Raw genomic sequence first — 23000 nt, forward strand, 5'->3', positions numbered from 1 at the left:
GTTAAATTCGTCCAAATTTGGGAATGGAGGTGGCATAGGCAAAGTTTGACGAACCCCATGAGATGGAGTCATATGTGGTGGCGTTTGAGAAAATGACCGGTTGTGAAGTACCATGTGACTTAATTCAGCAACTCGTCGCTCCAAACGAGCAATGATCTCCAAATGTGTTTCTGGTTGATTAGAAGATGTGGGATCACTCGTGATCGGTAAACTAAGAGATGGCTCACATGTTTGTCCTTCAAATATTCGTTAGGCCTACCTCTGGCATAAAGAGGTCCCTTGCATTATAAAACGCGATGTATTATGTGCAATAATGTGTTTATATGCAATAATATGTCCTTACCGTATACTGACTCATTTTCTTGTTTTATCTTTTTTTCTTTTTAAAATTTATTTTCAAAATAAAAGGTTGACTTGTGCTAAAGGGGAACTGGCGGAGCATCCATATTTCACACGGTCTAGAGCCAAGAAATCAGACTCTGACTCATCACTAATCATCTGGTTAACTAAAAAGACTCGTTCTAAAATGGAGCAAAGTTTGATCAATGCAACCACCCTAAAAAATAAAACACCCTAAAGTTTCCAAACAAAACTTACTTCGGGTACCTTTTCAACCCCTAAAATGACTATCCGAACGTCTACATATCCTTGATGTATTGAGCCTACATTATTGTACGCAGAAAAAATATCAGGTTCTATATAAAATATTGACGTTTCGGAGTCTTGACACACCACTAATCATTGGTCAAAGTATGAAAAAAAAAACTAAATTTTTTCAACCAAAACTTACTTCGGGTACCTTTTCAACCCCTAAAATGACGATCCGAACGTCTACGAATCCTTGATGTATTGAGCCTACATTATTGTACGCAGAAAAAAATATCAGGTACTATATAAAATATTGACGTTTCGGAGCCTTGACACACGACTAATTATTAGTCAAAGTATGAAAAATAACACTAAGTGTTGCAAAAAATAAAGTTGGCCAATTTTTGTTTTTTATTCATACTTTGACCAATGATTAGTGGTGTGTCAAGACTCCGAAACATCAATATTTTATATAGAACCTGATATTTTTTTCTGCGTACAATAATGTAGGCTCAATACATCAAGGATTCGTAGACGTTCAGATCGTCATTTTAGGGGTTGAAAAGGTACCCGAAGTAAGTTTTGGTTGAAAACATTTAGTTTTTTTTCATACTTTGACCAATGATTAGTGGTGTGTCAAGACTCCGAAACGTCAATATTTTATATAGAACCTGATATTTTTTCTGCGTACAATAATGTAGGCTCAATACATCAACGATATGTAGACGTTCGGATAGTCATTTTAGGGGTTGAAAAGGTACCCGAAGTAAGTTTTATTTGGAAACTTTAGGGTGTTTTATTTTTTAGGGCCTGATTTACCCCTCTACTTTGGAAAAGGTTCATATTTACCCCTCCGTTAAAAATAGGGGCAAATATTTCAACTATTGTAACGGTAGGGGTATAAATGGCCTGATAGTATAACGAGGGGTAAATATGAACCTTTTCCCAAAGTAGAGGGGTAAATCACGCCCTTTTCCCTATTGCTTTTCTTCAAAAGGTTAAGTAGCCAAACCATACAATTTCTTTTCTTCAAAAGGTTAAGTAGCCAAACCATACAATTTCTTTTCTTTTCTTATATTAGCCTGAAATCTAATTTAGTTATTTAAATGTTGTATTTGTTATTCCGCCATGTCATTTATTTGTTATGTTTACTAAAATAAATATACTTAAAATATTTATATTTTAAAATAAGTTAGAATTTAATTACTATTACTTTTTTATTTTTTTCCTTACTCTATTAAATGTGAAAAGAGATTAATGTCGTAAAAGAAAAAATAATATTCAATAGAGATCAAATAATTAATAAGGTAAATTAGTCAAATTCTAATTCTAATTGATGTTTCCTTAAAAAAACCATGCAAAAGACAACAGGACAAGTAAAATGAGCTAAACCAAGAATATTTACCAAAAATTAAAAAATAGTAGTTCTTCGTTTAAATAGAAAATTAAATTTCTACTTTGTTTCGTTTTAAACATGTAAAATTAATTTAATAATTTGAAATAGAATTATCCAAATCAAAACTTGATAAAAAAATAATAAGTATTATTTAGGTCCAATCTACATACATTAACAATAGAATATTTTACACCTTTAAATTAATCAAATTAAAATTCCAAGTATCAACTGATGCTTAAATATTGGTATTGTTTTATCTCAAAGATAGGAAAATAGTTTTCTTTTAAACAAGTCTTCTCTTTTAAAAAGTATTAATAAATTTTTGCCAACTTTGTATTTGTAGAAAACACTAATATAATAAAGTTTTGGATACAGAGCACAAACTACAATGTTATATTAATCGTGTTTTGAATATAGTATATATATAAACAGTGCAAACTTATGTATGTTTATTATCAATATAAAATATATATATATTATCACTACCCAAACACAACTACATACACATAGATACGTTATAATTCAAAGTGTTGGGCTCATGCGCAGCACGGGCATACGCCGTCTAGTACTATATTAGAAGAGTGGGTTGGATCGGCGTCCACCCATTCTTCTAATATAGTTAAATTAAAAAAATAAAATTAAGGTGGAGTTCACGTGAAGAAGTAGCAAACAATTGTAATAAAAAAAGAGATTTAAATAATAATAATAAGTTCAGAAAATGGTAAAGGTAAAATTTAAAGAAGAGAAATTCATGAAAAAAGAAATAACGATTTAAATTGAATACAAAAATCGCTAAAGAAGTCATAAAATCAAAAGATTTAAAACTTATACCCAAACACATATGTTTCACACAAATAATGAGGAATAACATCAAGAAGATGAAATATAAACGGTCAAGAAATGTATACACATATTTTCTTAAAATGATGAAGTTGGTCTATACTTAAAAATTTAAGACTACAATAGATGCTAACACATGAAAGCGTATTTTAGTGTTATTGAGTAGAAATAGATGATGACATAAAACTTGGTAGAAGAAGGTATACTTCAAATCTTTCAACCAGGAAAGTCATAAAAAAAGAGATTTAAATAATAATAATAAGTTCAACTAAGTAAAATAATTTATTGATATTTTTAATTAATTGAATTATAATACTTTCTATAATAAAAATTTCATAATTATATTATTAAAAGGGTACTCTCTGTGTCCTAATTTATGTAGACACAAAATTTAAAAAAGAAAAGAAAAGAAAGATTTTTAAAATTTTAGTCTAAAATAAATAATAGATTGTGATTCGATTTTTTTGCGTCGACGGACTTTCATCGTCTAGTGACAAGTATAAAAAGTGAGAGCAAGACAAAATACAGATGCACACCAAAAAAAGAAATATATCGTCCGGCCACAAATATATAGAAGAAGGGAGGTGAGAAACGGAAGAGAAAGCAATCAAAGTCGGGGGTTATTTGTGATATTGAGGAACAATCAGATAATACTTTTTCCAGTTGCTGAAATAGAATCAGTTCGTTAAGGTTTTTATTTTGAAGAATAAAAGAGATGCAATCAGCCATGATATTGAATCCTCCAACTTGTTCTAGAACCTTCCAAACCCTAGATTCTTCATCTTCATGCTCGCCTTCTTCTTCTTCTTCATCTACAACCACTCTCTTTCTTCTTCCTCCTCCTCCTCCTCCTCCTCTCAAGGTATATCACTTTGCTTCTTCTAATTCTCTTATTTTACTTTCTATTTTTGTATTTTTCAATTGTTTAACCATCTGATTTTGCTTTGCAGATTTCAGGTTTCTTTGGAACTCGAGTTTCCAGGCGTAATTCATCATCGCGCTCCCTGCGTAGAGCTTCACAGTATCAAGGTCTGTAATTTTTTTTTTTTTTTTTTTTTTTTGCCTTTTGACCTTTTTTACCTTCATGAATACAATATTCGTTAATTAGGAATTTTACCGTGGCAAGTTTGAATTTGATTATGCTCGAAATCAAATAAATTTACAGTACCTTTTTGTTACCTGTTTTAGTCGGAAATTGTGCTTAAATCAGTTCTATGATCAGAACCAGTACCAATAAAGAAAGCTTATTCTGATTTTGTTGAATTTTATTAGCTTGTACCTGAAGTCGAAAAATATGGGGAATATTTTGCTTGTTTGTTGTTACCTGTTTTAATTGGAAATTTTGCTTAAATCCTTTTTTATGGTTAGAACTAATATGTTTAAAGATTTTAGCCTTTTTGGGAAAATAGACAACTGTTATATTATTGAAATTGATTATTTTGTAATGAATTTTCCGATAATCACTTACTTAGAAGATTAGAAATAGTCGCACAAACCAAAAGGCCCTAACTTTATCTCTTCTATTTGATATACAGGATACGATTACAAAGGTTCATTATTAGCTTAGCCTGTTGGTTTTTAAGCTTAGTTCACAATTTTCATGTTCTTCGTTTGATGGAATACGTAGTGTTGTCATTAGTAGTTTCAACTTTGCTAATAAATGTTGTGACTTTGTGTTGAACCTGAAATGATTTTGCTTGCTGGCTCTTGGTGCAGTTGTAAAGGCTGTTGCAACTCCAGACTCAGCAGTAGAGTTGCCGCTTACTGCAGAAAACATTGAGAGTGTGCTGGATGAAATTCGACCATATCTGATTTCAGATGGAGGAAATGTTGCACTGCATGAAATTGATGGCAACGTTGTTAAGCTAAAACTACAAGGAGCGTGTGGCTCTTGCCCAAGTTCTGTCACGACAATGAAATTGGGAATTGAGCGTCGTTTGATGGAAAAGATACCAGAAATTGTTGCGGTTGAAGCAGTACCAGATGAAGAAACTGGTCTTGAGCTTAACGAAGAAAACATAGAGAAGGTAGATGCTTCTCTCATTATTTATATGTCTTACATACAATTGGCACAATCCTCTCAAAACTGCAAACTGAAGATGATCCCCAACACATTTTGGACAAATTAAGTCACGTCCTAAATTACTTTGTCGCCATCCAAAGAGATATTGGATTCTCAAGTTATAGATTATTTTGAATGATTTCTCAACTTATAGATCCATTGAAATAGGACCTTCTAGTTTGTGGCACTGAGAAATGGGGAGTGTCAGATTTATTTCAAGAATCCATTCTAATTATGTTTTGGACTTTTGGTCCCCCCGGACCTTATACAGTATCTATTGGGCAATTTGAAAAGATATCGAAGGAGAAGTGATTCCATATTTGTTAATAATGTTTGATTGGAAGTTATATGATCTGTTGCCTCAGATCCAATTATTGATGGTTTTTCTAAACCTGTTAACTTGTCATGCATAGTCACACAGTTCATAAGAAGAACATGCCATTTTACCTTCAGAGTTGGCTGAACCGGCTAAGCTTCCTTCCTGGATAGGTTGACCACATACTTGAGTCTATTGCAGTAGTGCCAAGAGCTAACCATACTACTCCATGGTGAGTCTAGGCCTGCTGCATCGGATATATCGTGTTCCTACAGTGTTCTCTAAATTGGCTACAGAAGCATCCACCTGAGCATTTCCTCTATTAGAGAATCTGTAAGTGTGAAACATTTAGCAATAATGTGGCGGTTTTCTTGTAATAACTGGAAGTTAACAATGGCTTGTTGTTATTAGTGAGACTCTAACCGCTGCCCTTGTGAAATCCAGCATACAAGGAGGCATTGAGTCAGGCTGACTCAGTCATGAATTGAGTAGGACATTGCATTTCCATTTTCTTCTCATCCTGAAAGACCTATGGAAGACAATTGTGACATGATTAAATTGTTGCTTCTGACTCCAGTTAATATCTGAGCTATTTATTTTCTCTGAGAGCTTGGCATGAGGTGTGATTGAATTGTGCAGTTCACATGATTTTCATAGATATATTTGGATTATGGAGTTGGCCCTGATCTAGTGGTAAGAGGCAGCGCCTGTGTGTGTTTGGTTAAGGGTACCTGCTGGCTTGAGCGCTTCTCACACACAAAAGCCTGGTATGTGAGTGGAGAAGGGTAGAGGGGTGCGGGACAGTTATCCACCGAGTTCCAAACTTTGCGCCAGTGGCCCTTATTATTTCTCGATTATCAGAAAAGTTATAAATAATGGAGTTGAAAGAGCAATATGTGCTTCATTGGTACTGTATGCTTTGCTTAATGTGCACCAAGATGTGGCTGCAGCCACGGCATAGAAATTGCTCTGTCATAGTTAATTCTTGTTCGCCCTGTCTGTGAATAAGGCATCTGCATGTTCAAGATGTGATCTTAGACTCATTCAGCACTTCAACAGCTATACTTATTACTCAAATTGTCACTAGTTCTGACCAATAAAGGAAATATGTGCTCAAGTTTCGCTTTCTTCCGGCAGATCTTCTTACTTTATTTTTATTTTAACTATTTTAGGTTCTTGAAGAGATAAGGCCATATCTCATTGGGGCAGCTGGTGGAAGTTTGGAGCTTGTGGCAATTGAGGAGCCAATTGTTAAAGTCCGAATCACAGGTCCTGCAGCCGGTGTAATGACTGTTCGCGTGGCTGTAACTCAGAAACTGAGGGAAAAGATCCCAGCAATAGCAGCAGTTCAACTCTTACAGTAGAATGTGTCGCGCATCTATCTTTTTTGGACATCATAGCTGAGGAAATTGGAGCACGATTGGCTCACTTTGCGCCACTTCATAAGCTACCATGCCCTTAAAAGAAACAGTACACTTTACTTTGTACAGTTGTGCTGCATTTAATTTTTCAGTCTATATGTTCTATATTGTTTTATTTGAATAGGCACCCTGGAAAGGGATTTGCACTAGCCAGTTTGTGGATCGAGATGACCCTGTGATGTGAGTTGTTCAAACACGGGATGTTTAGGATTTTCTCATAACTAAAAGGAATTGTTTAGATAAGGATGCTCCATTATGAGCAAATAGATACTCTGGAATCACAAAATATGTATATTTGTACAGCGTGCCTACCAAAAATTCAGTAACGTTTGGATGAGGTCGATGTGCATAGTACCTCAAATAATTATCCGGATGATTAATGCCTGTTTATAAAGAAAAAAATACAGTAGTCCTGGATACATATCCTGTTGGGAACACCGAAATCTTGTTCTCTAAAAGAATATTGCAAGTAATGGCTACTTATGAACTTATATTACTTGTGATAATGTAATGAGACCGTAAAATTAGTTACATATACGGAAACTGATTTTTGATGTTCTTTTTTTATGAAGACGGAAAGCAGGGGTCGACAAAGGCGGGTGTTTCACCAACGAAGAGTAAATATAAAAGATCAATGGCCTCAGAGGCATAGTTTGGTTAATGGTTATATTTGTAATTACCAAAAGATCAATCAAAATACTAGCACTAAAATCTGGGAAGCTTAACAAACCATGTAAAACCGTTAAAAAGAATTCATTATTCTAGTCAAACAGGCTAGGAACTATCTAAGCAAACACCAATCACTATTTCAGAAGAGTAATTCAACCAAAATTCTGACTGTCTCAGATAAAAAAAGAATTCCAAACAGGCCAAGTACAGCGGGATGATTCTTCAAAATTCCACTGTAACGTTTCCAAAGATCCTTATCATTTCTTACATGCATATGATTACTCCAGGATTACAAAAATGTGATAACTCAGTTTTAAGGTAAAGAATATTGGAGCTCCATTGTGCTCACTACTTCGTCAATATGCCCCTATAAAGCTCTACGGAAGATGCTGACTTGAGAATAACTTGGACCAAGATTTCCCCTCGTGAAAAAGCCTACTTAGGGTGAACTTGCATTGTAACAGACCCATACAGCAGAGGTGATTACCTTGATCATACAAACAAAACAGTGCCAACTTCTCTATTTTCTATATGTGGAATTCATGGTTCGCAAACCTATATGAGAAAGAACAAGAGATGGCTTAAGAGATCTTTAACCTCCCTTTGTCCAAGCAGGCAACTTCTCAAATTACCCACAGCAATGTATACAGAGCAATATACTGTCTTTCTCTTCTCGGATTGACAAGTTCACAAGGCGATCAGCATAGATGCATTTTGGAGTTATCTTTTTAATGACAGTAGAGCTTGATCACAGAGTCTGCTCCTGCAGTAAACAACCATGGTTGCCTAGGATGGAACTTGCAGTCCATGACACCTGAAGACAGTGGCAAACAAGAAATGTCAACAAAGTGGTAGCATGTGTCGGTGCCCATTACCACCAACACGATAAGCCATCTATATGAATTTTGCTTTTTCTTTGGTAAAGCCGCATTACAAATAAAATGAAGACCTCAAGACCCAACTAGTACAGTTATATTTAGTTTATGAACTTGCAAAACACCTTGGGGATTCCTTAAATTTAAAGCTCGACCCCGTCATTTTAAGTAAATTTAGCCATCTGGCGTATTTCCTCCAAAAAAATACCAGGATGGCCATGAATTGTACCATTCATCTTGTTGAATGTTGACAGCTGTCTATTCTGTATCAACATTAAGTGTTTCTCTAGATGCTTACATAGTTTTCTTATCAAGAAAATTTAAGCAATCTCTACATGCTTTTACAGTTCTATGGCCTTATGCCCTTAAGGCACAAAAATTGACCTCAAAAGTGCCCTCTCATCTGATATTCATTATTCACCACAAACTCCAGCCAGACAAAGGTTCCTAGTACATCAGTGTATTGAGAAACATATCATATCAAAATGTATTTAAAGGTAAGTGAAACTATACAAGACTAATTGCTGCAGCTTCATCAGATTAACATTTCTTTCCTCCAATGTAGGACAGGTTAGCAATTGGGGACTGAACTAGAATCATTATTATGCTGAAAAGACAGAATAAGGCTATACCTCTTCCATTTTCACTGGCATGACCACGAAGAATCTCCAGAGGTACAATCAATGGATTCTGGTTTAGATCTGAATAAACCATACCATGGAAAACGTATGCCGTACAATCGTCAGAAGACGAAGCAAACAAAGGATAGGAGCGATGAAAGGCCACTTTGTTGATGTCCTTCGGATGGCAACTGGAACACGGAAAAAACCTCCATTAAGGGCATTTATGGATCAAGTACAGCAAAGAATGAATAGACCAACCAATCACATTTGTAGAGAAGAACAAGTGAATACTTTCAATATAAAACATCTAATACCTGCAATTTATCTCAAACAAGATCCTTTCAATAAGCAAATCAGATTAAGGTAGCATGAGCATGAAAACTTGTGTGCACAAGTTAACATGTATCAGCACAAAATCGAAGCCAGAACAGGGACAAACATAATTCACTAGACTGAATTCATAAACACGCCAGAAAAAGCTTTTCAAAATTACAGAAGTCAAGTACAATTTTGAGAACTCTGTAAAGTTGGATAAAAGGAAAATGTCAAACAAGCACACATCAAGATAGCATAAATGCAAAATGCCTGCACAATTAATGTGTTTCAGCATAAGACTCGTATCCACAATAGGCACAGGCATTAAGTCACCAGACTGAATTCATAGAAACAACACAAGACACGTGCAGAAAAGCTTTTCAAAATTACAAAAATCAATTCTTGTAAGGACATACTTCAGAACTCTGTAAGGTTGAGATGAAAGGTCCATGTCAAACCAGCACAGTTTCCCATCTCTACTCCCTACAATAAGATTGTCACCTGCACAAAAAGTTCAAAAAGCTTCTTAACCAGTTGAGTAACGCAACTAGCAGTCAAGATTATCAAAGAGCATCCAAGACATACCACCAGGATGAATAGCAATAGATGAGATTTCGCGAACCCCTGTCTCTAGCTTCTTAATGAGCTTTTGCTTCAAGAGGTCATAAACACGAATATTTTTCTTCGTTGAAATAAAGAAGGCAGACCGAGAGGGATGAAAAGCTGTTGAAACTGGAAGTCCATGAAGCTTGAATGGTATTCTTTGAGTCGATTTCTTTGAGAGCAGGTGAATCAAAACTGCTTTTGACTGGGGTAGGTAAGAGTCAAGAAATAACACCAATCAACTAAGCAGAGTCTCACAAGTTTCATCATAATGAAGCAAAACACACACACAAAAACCCTCCCCCTTCCCCCTGATCTTTCTGTTTCCATGTCTCTTCTCTTTCAAACAAGCAGAGGAGTTTACATTTTTTTGAAAAAAGAAAAAAAAGCTAGAGAAGACAGCCCTTACAGGATATGCTAAGGATGGTTTGCCAAAACATTTTCACCAACACACGCGAGTCGATAATACAGTAGATCTTACAGATTTCCTATAGAACCAAGTAAATATGCTTTATTTTTCACATCACATACATGACTATAAAATGTTTAAGCCTTTACTAGACATTATAAAACGTGAAGACATGGGCAGGGAGTGAGAAGCAGGCATTCATGTTGGAAGATCAGGCCAGTAATGTAAATCAGATGAAGGATATCATTCGGCATAAGCGTTGAGAAATAATCGCCCTTCCGATGCCACTCAACTGAAGAAACAGTCTGCATGATCCAAGGACAAAAACATTTGAGTTACACAGGAGCGATTTCATAGTAATAATAACTTTAATACATGAGTCATCACAAAGTATCAATGAGAAGCATGAAAGGCACCTTAAAGTGCTTCAACCTGATTCCCCCATTCTTATCATCTTGAACCCAATTCACAGTGGTTTTATCATTATCTAAGCAAAACAACTAGAGTTAGGCAACGTTATGAGTAATGAACCCCACACAAATTGCGAAGTCTTCAAATGAAACTAACCAGAGTCATCAGGGGTTGATGATGTTTCAACACGCAAAAGCTCTTCAAGACTCTTCTGTTCGTCTGCATTTCCAAGTCCAGTGTTCAAAAGATACACATCTTCTCCCCTGCAACATTTATGCGATGGTGTTTTAAGATCTGACCAATATGATCAAACAATAATCATATGCTCCAGTAAATCACTTACACGCAGACTGCCAATATGGGACGTTCAGGCATAGGATTCCATGAGACATGACGCACGGATTCCCCAAGCTCCCAGATCCTGATACACCTTCCAGTTTCAACCTCCCAAATGCGCACCGTTCCATCACTTGAACCTTCACATGTATGAATCAAAAATACCTAAGCACTTAAATCTGATAGCATTACCCAACAAAGACGCATAATATTTCCAGGACTAAAGATCATACCAGAAGCAATCCATTGCCCAGTAGATTCTGTAGAAATCGACACAACTGGACCTTTATGACCTTTATACTCGAGATAACATGACGTCGGATAAGGCCTGAGATCCTTGCGACTTGGCAACTTGGGCTTTAAAGACTCAGGATCAATATTAATCTGCAAAAGAAATAATGATTTATTGCGAAGAGATCAGATGATGGTCTGGGCCCCATAAAGAATAGTCAGATGATATGAAGGCAGAAGGGATCAAATCCTTCACGTACACGCTTTTTCCGAGCTCTTGGACATAAATAAAGATCCAAACAGCGGCCGAAATTTTCATTGACTGCTTTCTCGTATGCTGGAACGTTTCGCAACGATGTGAACCTAAAGCAGCGACAAGGTTAGGCATTAAAACGTTAAAAAATATAACAGCTGTACAGAGTAAACTACAAAACAATCAAATAGGCAATACCGTTTCGGGATAAATTTTGGTCGGTCTTCCTCATACATAAGTTGATAAGAATTGATCTCCTCTTGGGTAGGAATATATTCTAAAGAAGGGTTATAAGACTCCTCGTGACCTGAAAATAGGAAGGTTTTACATATGCAGTTAGGCAGTATACTTTCTCCAAAGGGGCAAACATGAAAGATGCTACGTGATGGGAAAGATAATATACACAATTGTCATCTAGAAAAGACGGCCAGGTTGCATACCAGGAAGTTTAGGTTTTGGAGCAGGAATATATGCCAACCCTTGTCTATCTATTGCACTGGAATCATCTCCCCATAGGAGATAGGCACTTGGCTCTTCCTTTGGCTTCTCGTCAAATTTTATAAGTCCCTTTCGAATTGCCCGCACATATTGGACGACCTGTATTTAAAAGACACCACAGATCATAAAACCACAAAAAAAGGGCAATCCCAATAATACATCAAACATGCGAAAACCTAGAAGGACTCCCTCAAATTTACTGGTAATTACTTATAATTTTGTGTAACCATACCCCCATATGTCAAGAATGTATTAGCATTCCTGGCAAGAATGTAACAGTATTGGCATCTATCTTTTTGATATGTCAGTATTAGCATCGTTCTTGTGAGATATGGGTTATTAGCATTGGAATCAAGAGAAGACAACTAGAAGAGGAACACTAACAATAATATCCTAGGAATATTTGCGAAAAATAGTATATCTGCTAGTACACATGATTGTACGAGTTTGATTTCCTTCTGAAAGTCCGTTTTTATACCTACGTAACAAAGGTCATCTGCCTACGCTCTTATCAGTGACATGATTAAGCAAAACACCAACCATGAGCAGTTGTACAATATATCAAGACATGGACAAGTTAAATCGGAAAAATGGAAACAGATTCTTCCAAAAGCATTCTAGTCAATAATTGGAGGAGGGAACCAACGGTATAAAATCCTACTTACGAGTTATTAAGAAAAAGAAGATTATACACTTCCAACATCACTCCAGAGTAGTAAGCAAATAAAGCAAAAATATAAGTACCAAAACAACTTACCTTTTTACTCTCCCATTTTGAAGGAATAAAACGTCTCTTTGGTTCTGGTGCACTAGAAAGAGGATGCTTCGAGTCATCCCAGGAAAACCAATCAACATAAGGCTGCAGAGTGAGAGAATAACAGTAAATGTGTTATATTAAGTCAAGAGTATCCCTGCTAGAAACTCCAATGCCAAATGATAAATTTAGAGCACGAACCGCATGTGGATCAAAATCAGCATGAGGTGCGTTTCCTTTCAGCAATCTTTTGATCACCTTAACTTCTTCTTTAGTGAGTTCAACTTCTTCATCATTATATTCATCATAAATCTTACGCCTGAATTCAACATAAAGACACATAAGAAGAAACCAAAGAGAATAGATCTACAGATCACCTCATTGCAAGTCTCTAGAGAGATAAGAGACTTAGCAAAGTAATAAATAATTCGAAGAGTGACGCATGCAAACGAAATGGCACCTTCTTGATAAAGTGCTATATTGGTTGCTTTTCGCTTAGCCCATTCATACATTAAATAGTTGGGTACAAACTCACAAGCCAGGGAGAATAGCGAAAGAAGGGATATGAAATATTGACATTCCAAAGGAGGATAATACTAGTCCACCACATACAATGCTCGGGCGATTATCAACAAGATAGGCAGTATTAAACACTAACTTGTGTTAACAATTATTAACTCACCAATTCTTGGAATCATCAACACTGGCAAGAAATGAATCCAATTTATCTTGTCTCTCCTTTTTCTTGATCTTCTTCCCTGCAAGATCATATCCAATATGTTCCTCTTCTTTGTACCACACCAATGGAACATCTCCAACGGTATTACGAGGAGCAACCTGACAGGACAAAAATGTAACTGAATAGAAAGACAAAAACTACAAAAGTAAGCAGAAAGATAAGAGAAGTTATCCTCGGACACTCAAGCATGAAAGAATAGGGCAGCATGCAACATCATCTTTAAGGTTCCGGCAAGGTATCTCGTATCATCAACTTGGACTAAGTGTTTTCAAAAGCAAAAAAGCGCAAAAAAAGGACAAGGTCCATGAGGCTTGAATCGTACTTTGAAGTGAAGCACACAAGTTACGAAATAAGGAAGCAATGAGCATTTACTAATTTAGTACTACAATTTAACTAGCAATTATAATTACTAATTTTAGCATCCAATTTAAAATAATGCTGTTATTAATCCAACTCCTCAAAATTGAGGTTCAAAGACTCACTTCTTGTTCGTATTACTTTGCCTGTCATTTGTTGAAATGTACACTTCTACGAAGTTCATACTTTTGCCTATGAATTCATAACCCCTTGCTTTGCATTGTTTCCTCACTTTTAGCAACGGTTTTCAAACAATGTTTGGACCAGTAAGCATCAAGAGAACAGGAAAAATGAAGGGGTACATGGAAATTGATAAAATGGTACTACTGCCGCCTAAAATGCAATTTTTGACTCCTATATCATAGTCCCAACCAAAAAAAAAATAAAAAAATCAAAACCAGACCTCATCTTCAGATGAATCACTCTCTTCAACTACGGTGCGGGAGTCATCGCTTTCAGCATCATCATCTTTACCATGCTCAGTATCATCTCTACCACTGCCACTGACATCATCACTTTTGGCATCAAAAGAATCTTCACCATCACTTGATACAAAAACATCCTGCAAAAGTGTGGAACATCTTTGATCAGTAAAAACAAAGTTCCAGTCGTATGACTGAAGCATGTAAGCCCACTCATCTTGCACCAACCTAAAAAAGAATTGAAATTACCATGTACCTCTTCTCCGGATAGATGACTCTCTTCTGATCCAGATTCACTAAGTGATCCGTCACCATCAGAATAATCCTGGAATAATAATGACCAACCATCTCACACAGTATCAAAACTTGGAACCATCAACTTATCTCATTTAATTGAGAACAACACCTCTAGATATATTCGGGAATAATGGAGTGTCTCAATTACCAGCACAAGGCCTCGTTGCTATTCAAAAATATACTATTACCTCATATTGCGGACAGTTCAGCCCAAATCTTATCATTATACTACAATATAACTAACAGCATTTTCTGCAATTAAGGGAAAACCCCACTAATTCTAACAAGAAAAGTTGAAGCTTTTGAAGTTAAATTAGCTGAGTTTCGGTGCTAGGAGCTTAAACCAATACTTAGAGAGTCATGCTACAATGAAGCTCTAGGTTTTTTTCTATAAATAGGGAAAAAAGAAGCAACTCACTATTGTTAAAACAAAATGGAATCTTTTTTAAGTTAAACGTACACCTAAAATCCTTATACAACAAACAACTAATGAGAACATTGCTCTCTGAGAAAAGTTTTAAGTTTTGCCTATTGATTTATCAGTTCTTATTCATAAAAATTGAAATTTTGATTATTTCTTTTGAGGTTTCATAGGTTAACGGCTAAACATAAAGATAGTTAAATCATTATGCTTTCGCATATCACGGGATGCTACAAAACTAATGCTTAGAGATTCATGCTTCAATGAAGCTTGAGACATTTTCAATAATTAAGGGGAAAAAGAAGCAACCCACTATTGAATCTTTTTTAACTTAAAATAGCTTAATACAATTAACTAATGAGGACATTGCTCTCTGAGAAAAGTTTTAAGTTTTTGCTATTGATTTATCAGTTGTTATTCATAAAACAATGAAATTTCAATTATGTCTTTGGTGGTAATTTATAATTACCTCATCATCATCGTCAGAAACAACAGGGGATTCTACAAAATCTTCTTCTTCTTCTTCCGTGTTATTCTTTTGTTCCAATATGTTAATTGTTTCTTCTTTGTGCAACTTTTTCTGACGGGTACTCCTCTTTGGAACCTTCATCTCTATTACAGAAGAAGAAGTTGGATGAGTGTAAGTTTTAAGAGGAGAAAGAATGCTAGGGTTTAATGTCCCGTAGTTATTGTTTTGGTTTCTGTCAATATAGCCCCTTCAGTTTTATGCTTTTAAGATGGCCAGCCCGTTTGACTTAGCTTTAAAAAAACAGTAGGTTCGACCAAATTTATTTTTTTTGGCTTATTCTAAGCATTTTTTTTTTTTAGCTTATAAGCTACTTTGCCAAACAACTCAAAGAGCCCGATTGGATTGGCTTATAAGTTGTCTATAAGCTGTTTTCAGCTTTTTTGAGTGTTTGGCTAGCCAGCTTAAAGCCATTTTGTGCTTAAAATAAGCCCAAAAAGTTAATTGGATTTGTTTGGCTTAACTTATCTAAAGCAGCTTATAAACTTAACTTATCTAAAGCAACTTATAAGCTGTTTTTTTTAAGCCCATCCAAACAGGCTCAAAAATCAGAAAACAGCTTATAAGCTGGTTTGATCACTTATAAGCCAATCCAAACAGGCTCTTAGTTAATAATAAATTGCAATAGGTTTTATTAATAAGTAGTATTATTTATAGAGAGTATTACTTTTTTTATTATTATTACGGAAAAGGCTCACATATGCCATCAAACTATCGAAAATGGCTCATTTATGTCACTCGTCAATAGTTTGGCCCATTTATGCCATCGAACTATCGGAAATGACTCATTTATGTCACTCGTCAATAGTTTGACCCATTTATGTCATCGAACTATCGGAAATGACTCATTTATGTCACTCGTCAATAGTTTGACCCATTTATGCCATCGCCTATTACCAAAATGACTCATCCATGTCCTTTATCATCAACGTCGGTTTTACAATACCAAATATGACATGTAGCCTCCAACTAGATTATGGTTGTGGGTGGGTAGGGTGTATGAGTCGGATTTTTTATTAATTTGGAATTTAAAATTAGGCTGGTTTAATTAAACGACATAGACCTCTAATTAGAGGCCACGTATCATATCTGGTATTATAAAATAGGCGTTAATGAAAAATGACATGGATGAGTCATTTTGGTAACATGCGATGGCATAGATGAGCGAAACTATTGATGAGTGGCATAAATGAGTCATTTCCAATAATTTGATGTCATAAATGAGCCAAATTATTAATGAGTGACATAAATGAGTCATTTTCAATAGTTTGATGGCATATTTGAGCTTTTTCCGTTATTATTATTATTACATAGGGGTATGTGTTAAATAATCTTTCACCCTTAATCAGAGGTATTGAGTTCTAAGTCTTATGAATAAAGTCAAGTGTTTTATCCCCTAAAGTAGAACTTTTCGGTGCCTAGCCAGATTAGTCGGACTCAAAGCGAGAATGAACACCGGACGGAAAATAAAAAAAATCAACCAAACAACCCTCATAATAAGCCCTTTTGGTCATGAGAATTATTCACATTTTTAGGAAAATATTTGCACTTTATTTGAAAATTAGCGTTTGGCCATGAACTTTCACTTTCTTTTCAAACAACTAAATATTTTTCTGCTAAGGCTATAACCAAACACACCTTCACCTTCACCTTCAACTTCAAAAATTCCAAACAGAGTGAAAAATATTTGATTTCTATGGCCAAATTCGTTCTACTTTTCGGCCAAACAAAAAGATTATCATTATCCTTCTTTATTGAATGACATTCTAATTCAAACAGTCATTTCATGATTAGGAACAAAAATAAGAAGAGAGAAGATCATCGTCGAAGACTATCTATCATACAGATTTTCTCTTTCATTAAGTGTTTGTTTCATTTGATGACTAAGATTGTAGAACAACTCTAGAGAAGTGACTAAACTAACATTTCCCCATGGACGAATTCCTACGGAGTATTGAACATTAAGATGAGTCAGATGTGAGCTCCAGATTTATAGAAGGATAACAAGGTCACTTTACTGTTCAGCATGGCAAATATCACGTTTATGCAATCTTAGAATTGCCATTGGCACCAAAATGAATGACACACTATTGTTACAACAAGAGCTGATATTAATAGGAAGCCTAAACGTCAATGCGATACAAAATTTTGACAGTTTATTAACAATGCCGATTTCCCCTACAGGTCTCATATGGAGTCCCAGTTCATTCATGCTTGCTTCTCCAAAAAAGGCACTGTGGTTGTGGAAACCATCCGAGGCATCGCTAGGTAGATCAAAGCCCCAAAGTTGAAAGGAGTTGACGCCATCTTGGTGTTTCTTCATCAAAAATATAGGTCAACGGAGATATCAGGACACCACTCCCTCCAATCTGTAGAAGACATTCAATGAGTTAGTACTGAAGTCCTGAACTTGGATGCTTTGCGGGTATAAAAGAACAAAAGTACAAAGTAAGAGATGGGCTTGTAGAGAGTTGAGATTCGGTCTGACAAAGAGATCATAGGCTGAACTAATTGAAGAATGCCACTCAAGTATGTTAAAGCCAGAGAATTGGGGAGAAAACTAGGAAAAATGTAATGGAACAACACCCACAACCATTGATGTGTTTCAGTACAGTCTTTCATTGTCACTTTAAACAGGAACAGAAAGCAAAAATTGGCAAATGGCAAGACTCAGAAAGCAAGGCCTTCCAACTAGTTCAACACCTTCATCATGCTATTTGTTGAACGAGTGCTGAAAGCAAATACAGCATAACAGATCATCCAGGGTCCAATTTCTGGATTTGTTCAGCAAGAGATAGGAAGACCATTACAATTTACACGTCACTTGTACAATTGTCAAAATATTCTTTTTCAGATGGACAATCATCAAAATACTATGGGAAAGAATTAACATCTCACCGCCCTAAGCTGCTGAACAGACTTGTAAAGTGCTTTCTTTGGTACACATATGACAATGGCAAAGTAATCAATTGTAACCCGTCCATCCCGCTTGCAAAAGACTGGACTTACGGTGGGTCCCTGTATAAATAAAAGATGAAAAGATTAATGAGCTGTCAAAAGATTTACTGACAGTATGAGCTGCAATTGAATTCTTAGGTGAAATGGGTTTGAAACCCACTCTGATCCCAGCCATTGATCCCGTGCTATAGTGATAAGATCAATGGCTGGACGGAATAAGTGTTAAAAACCTGTTCCACCCAAGAATTGTTCAGCCATACGAATGTTCGCTTGGGATCTGTACAGAGGTAACAATGTTCTCATATAAATTTTAATTGTCGACATGTTTCTTAATAGCTGTGGCTCGGTAAAATTCTTTAAGAGTTTTTCTTTAAACTACTAATATTGCTGTGTATGTCAGGGACTTAGGTAACCTGCAATCCAAATAGTGATGTTTGGCTCAGTATTCGTTCAGCAATTTCCTCTGCACTGCTTCCTCGCATATTAGCAGTTACCTGCCATAAGATGTGTTAGACAACCAATACAGGTATAACAAAAATCTCAACAACATAAAAGAAGTTACACACACCGTAAATTGGCCAACAGCTCTCAGATGTGCCTCCAGTCTTTCTAGCATTTCATGTGTTATATCAAGTACACCTTTTCGCTGCATTAGGGACTTTCTTCCAGCGACAAGGACCGCCTGAAAGGACAAAATAAGATCAAAGAATAGTCAAGAAGCCTACTCATATTGCATACCAAAAGAATTCCAATGATACAGATACATCGCAACTGGAAAGAATGATCACCTGACTTTGCACAATGACTCCACCTTCTATTTCCTTCAGATTGTTCTCTCTCAGTGTGGTTCCACTACTCACTAGATCCACAATAGCATCAGCTATTCCCATCTGAATTATTATTATTATTATTACGGAGAAGCAAAGAATAAGGATACAAGAGTAGCATGTTAAAAGGCAATTCACAGTAACATTATTACTGAGAGACAGAATAATTATTATTATTGCAAAGACACAAAGAATAAGGATACCGCAGGAGCTGCTTCCAGGGCTCCGTCAGCGGTTGAAAAAGTGACATGCTTCAACCCATTTTCTTTCATAAATTTAGGACCCATCTGAAAATGATAATTAATAATGAGCACATCAAAACCGGGAAAAAGGAGAGAGTAAAAAAGAGCATGTACAAAGAAAGCATAAGCAAAAGTAATAGCTTTGTACATATGTGAATCCTGTTGCAACTCTCAGTGGCCTCTCAGGTGTCCACTGTGGCATCTCTGCTAACTCCTTCATTGAGTTCACATTCTCAAAAATCCCGTATTTTGGTATCTGAAAAATGATGTTGATCTTACTGACAAGAAAATTAATATGACAAATGCAAGAATGGTACAATAAGCGTGTTACAGTTCTCCTGTAAAGTACGACAACTTACAGCCAGAGATAAACGACAATCACCATAATCAAGGGCATCATGGACAATGATGAGATCTTCATCCCCCTGCCAAAGAGAAAGTACTGAGCATCCAATCTAAGGAATTTGCTTGTAAATATGTTAGCAACTAATAGGATTAGTTTTAGTTCGGACAATAAACTGACTCCATTAACTTTCTAGATCTAGAAGAAACAAAGGCATAAAAGTATAATATAAAAAACTTAGGATATGCTGTGGTACCTGTTTAGCAATATTACATTCTGCGATCCAGCATTAATAAAAATGCCCAAATCACGAGCATACACGTCGTGAAGCCTTACGACCAAAGGATATTATACAATATAGCTTGTATAACATCTTCCACAGCAATTAAGCTTTACCCGGCATAATAACACTATCAGTACAGACCAATGAGTGGTTCAATTATCAGAAACGAGATTACATATTATGATGTTATAACAGAAATGTTTAGAGGTGCTCTCTTTTATCAAGCCTTGCTATCAACTATATATATATATATATATACAAGATCATTGTCTGTAATTGCTAAAAGCATCTGGTGTGCATTCAAACTGACAAGTAAATTCGTCTCTTAATTGTCCAAAGAACAGTCTTTCAAACCAAAGGAAGGTAACTAATACAAGATATTTATCTATTTACCCATAAAAAAAGTACCTAATAATAAATAACAGCTTGCTTCTGCATGAATACTGCAAAAGTAATCTAACCACACGAAATAAAAATGAGGTAAACTTTGTTTCCTAACAATGTGAAGATTCAGCAAAATTAACTACTGTTAAACTATCAGCGCAGTCAGTTTATACAGATGTTCATTTGACGACTACTCACATAATATCTACCTTCAATTGTTTCTTTTCATTTATTTTTTAACTTTACTTAGCTTTAACTCTTAAAACATCGCAAATTTTTAATACCAGCAGGAGAAGCAAGGATGGTGAACATAGTAGCAATCTGGAAAGAGATGAGGTGAGATCTTATAGTATCTCATAGGAGAAACGGCAAATGGCTAGTCTAAAAAAGGACCAGAGAACGTTTTCACAGGAAAATATAACAATCTAGAAGACAAGAACTATTTAAACATTAGATGTTTAAAGCGAGGAAGTACATAAGTTTAGATGCATTATCCAGGAAAGCTAGATTCATCTCATATTCATCTGCTTGCATAACATTAAGTTCTTTAAACTTTTATTCAAATTATGAACATGTTGACTCTTGTTATGCTTTCATATGAACGAACAAGCTGAAACACTCAGTTCTTACCTGCCCATATTCATAAACTGTGTCGAGACCAACTATGCCAAGGTCTAAATCTCCTGATACCAACTTCCGCACAATGTCTTTTGGCCGTTGAAACCAAACTTCCAGATTGGATATCTACAACAGAGAGAAAATTTGCCATGTAACCCAAGTAAATCATGTGTTTTCCTGAATTGTACGCGCTAGGTTCCAAAGACATAACCCGAAAAAGAAATGCTCCTGAATTGTACACTCTAGGTTCCAAAGACATAAGCCGAAAAAGAAATGCTCAAATACGATTATTCAATAAGTGTAAAAGTGTCAAATATTAGATATCACAATCCTCGATATATTCTAATATCACAATCCTCGATATATTTCCCCTCAATTATGTATGATATAAAGCTTTTAAAGAAAGAAATTAGAAAAAATAACATTCACAGAGCACGTGAAAGAAATGGAACTATAAAATGAAAAATTCCAGCAGCTTATGGGAAAACTAAAATGTATAGGAGTAGCCAGAGAGGAGAAATACGTTGTAATTACCAAAAAGCTTTTTCTTCACAAGGGTAACTATCAAGAATCTTATGAGTTAGAGGTCAATTAAAGACACCTCTAGTAGCTAATATCTCCATGTAGGCAGCACCTAGGTTCTTCCTAATAGCTAACATCTCTCTTGCCCTCCTGAACCTTACAATCTTAGGGGTCATTTGGTAGGATATATTAGAGAAAATAATACATGTATTAGCTATGTATGACTTATACATAGCAAACCATGGTATTAGCAATACCAAGATTATTAATACATGGATATGCATCGTAAAAGACAAAATTACCCTTGAAGTCCCTCAAAATCTTTTCCAAATCCTTTTATCCATATCTTTGGAGGGTATTTTTGAAAATAAATAACTTTTTTAGAAATTATGCAATGCGTGTTATTCTTAATACACCACCTCAAATAAGAGATAATCTCAGCATAACTAACCCCTGCATAACTATGCATTACTAATACACCCTATACAGTATGATTCTTATACACACTACCAAACGACCCCTTACTGAATCCAAATAGCTAATTTAAGATCCACATTCTTTTCATTTAGCAATTATTGAAAAAGGCAGAAATGAGGCAGACCTGTGGAATTTCTGCAACGTATTGCCGAGGATTCACCTGCCTAACTGATAGCTGGCAATCCTGTAATTCACCAACAACAAGTTAAGTCCAGCATTTCATTGCAATTGCATATCTACATTAGCTTACAAGAAGATTAAAAACGGTTAAATTCAGAATTTCAATGTAATTGCGCGTATACATTAGCTTACAAGAAGATTAAAAACGGTTAAATTCATCATTTCATTGTAATTGCGCGTATACATTAGCTTACAAGAAGATTAAAAAAGGTTAAATTCAGCATTTCATTACAATTGCGCGTATACATTAGATTAAATTAAAAAAAAAATAAAAAAAAAATTCAGCACTTCATTGCAATTGTACGTATACATTAGCTTACAAGAAGATTAAAAACGGTTAAATTCAGCATTTCAATGTAATTTCATGAATACATTAGATAAAAAAACAAATCGACAAAGGAATTTGTAATTTGGTATATACCTTGAGAAGATCGAGAGTATCAGAAGCCATTCGGCCTTTACTAGGCAAGCCGAGTCGAACTTCATTTCTATCTGAAGCTCTTTTCTCCACATTTCCGTTAACAACGGTCAACGGAGACGACGTCGCCTGGGAGCAACATGAGACGGTGAATTTAACGGAAACATTGCGACAGTTTCCGTTAGTAGTGACTGATGAAGAAAGGAGAGTTGAAACGGAACCTTGAAGGAAAAACGTATGACTCACAGACATCTTTTACGGTGGGGAATAGATAAAAGGGCCGCCGCAAAGGAGTGATTCGAAGTGAGAGTAACAGGCGCGTGTGGTGTGGGGAAGATTCTCTTAAAGCAAAGAGAACTATTCCTCTGATTTTTGGAAATTATAAG

The 23000-nt window shown here is 35.6% G+C and overlaps 3 protein-coding genes across 3 annotated transcripts; 1 reads left to right on the forward strand and 2 right to left on the reverse strand.

Moving 5' to 3' along the window:
* Positions 1–3318: 3318 nt before the first annotated feature.
* On the forward strand, positions 3319–6960 carry LOC132598661 (nifU-like protein 2, chloroplastic). Its single transcript, XM_060311663.1, has 4 exons — positions 3319–3686; positions 3775–3853; positions 4541–4851; positions 6375–6960. The coding sequence occupies exons 1-4, from the start codon at positions 3540–3542 to the stop codon at positions 6564–6566; spliced, it is 729 nt and encodes a 242-aa protein (XP_060167646.1). The 5' UTR covers positions 3319–3539; the 3' UTR covers positions 6567–6960.
* A 363-nt stretch (positions 6961–7323) lies between these two features.
* Positions 7324–15545, reverse strand: LOC132598660 (ribosome biogenesis protein BOP1 homolog). The gene is made up of 18 exons (XM_060311662.1): positions 15306–15545; positions 14375–14443; positions 14100–14258; positions 13283–13437; positions 12802–12919; positions 12604–12705; positions 11789–11945; positions 11547–11655; positions 11356–11458; positions 11098–11248; positions 10872–11004; positions 10685–10791; positions 10534–10604; positions 10362–10422; positions 9691–9918; positions 9522–9606; positions 8800–8978; positions 7324–8106 (listed from the first exon to the last, which is right to left on the reverse strand). The coding sequence occupies exons 1-18, from the start codon at positions 15444–15446 to the stop codon at positions 8021–8023; spliced, it is 2214 nt and encodes a 737-aa protein (XP_060167645.1). The 5' UTR covers positions 15447–15545; the 3' UTR covers positions 7324–8020.
* A 1784-nt stretch (positions 15546–17329) lies between these two features.
* On the reverse strand, positions 17330–23000 carry LOC132598662 (ATP phosphoribosyltransferase 2, chloroplastic-like). The gene is made up of 11 exons (XM_060311664.1): positions 22618–23000; positions 22141–22200; positions 21030–21143; positions 19749–19814; positions 19538–19645; positions 19351–19434; positions 19109–19210; positions 18889–19002; positions 18734–18814; positions 18261–18380; positions 17330–17731 (listed from the first exon to the last, which is right to left on the reverse strand). Exons 1-11 carry the CDS (start codon positions 22864–22866, stop codon positions 17636–17638), a joined length of 1194 nt encoding a protein of 397 aa, XP_060167647.1. The 5' UTR covers positions 22867–23000; the 3' UTR covers positions 17330–17635.

Source organism: Lycium barbarum, chromosome 6 (genome assembly GCF_019175385.1).
Source record: "Lycium barbarum isolate Lr01 chromosome 6, ASM1917538v2, whole genome shotgun sequence".
Taxonomy (NCBI): Eukaryota; Viridiplantae; Streptophyta; class Magnoliopsida; order Solanales; family Solanaceae; genus Lycium; species Lycium barbarum.

Coding starts and splice junctions, on each gene's coding strand:
- LOC132598661 (XM_060311663.1), top strand. CDS start 3,540: ATGCAATCAGCCATGATATTGAATCCTCCAACTTGTTCTAGAACCTTC. Junction 3,687..3,774: donor CTCCTCCTCCTCCTCTCAAG/GTATATCACTTT, acceptor TTTGCTTTGCAG/ATTTCAGGTTTCTTTGGAAC. Junction 3,854..4,540: donor TAGAGCTTCACAGTATCAAG/GTCTGTAATTTT, acceptor CTCTTGGTGCAG/TTGTAAAGGCTGTTGCAACT.
- LOC132598660 (XM_060311662.1), bottom strand. CDS start 15,446: ATGAAGGTTCCAAAGAGGAGTACCCGTCAGAAAAAGTTGCACAAAGAA. Junction 11,249..11,355: donor CAAGAGCTCGGAAAAAGCGT/GTACGTGAAGGA, acceptor TTTCTTTTGCAG/ATTAATATTGATCCTGAGTC. Junction 9,607..9,690: donor TATTGCTATTCATCCTGGTG/GTATGTCTTGGA, acceptor CTTTTTGTGCAG/GTGACAATCTTATTGTAGGG.
- LOC132598662 (XM_060311664.1), bottom strand. CDS start 22,866: ATGTCTGTGAGTCATACGTTTTTCCTTCAAGGTTCCGTTTCAACTCTC. Junction 22,201..22,617: donor ATACTCTCGATCTTCTCAAG/GTATATACCAAA, acceptor GGTGAATTACAG/GATTGCCAGCTATCAGTTAG. Junction 18,381..18,733: donor CATCACTATTTGGATTGCAG/GTTACCTAAGTC, acceptor TTATTTATACAG/GGACCCACCGTAAGTCCAGT.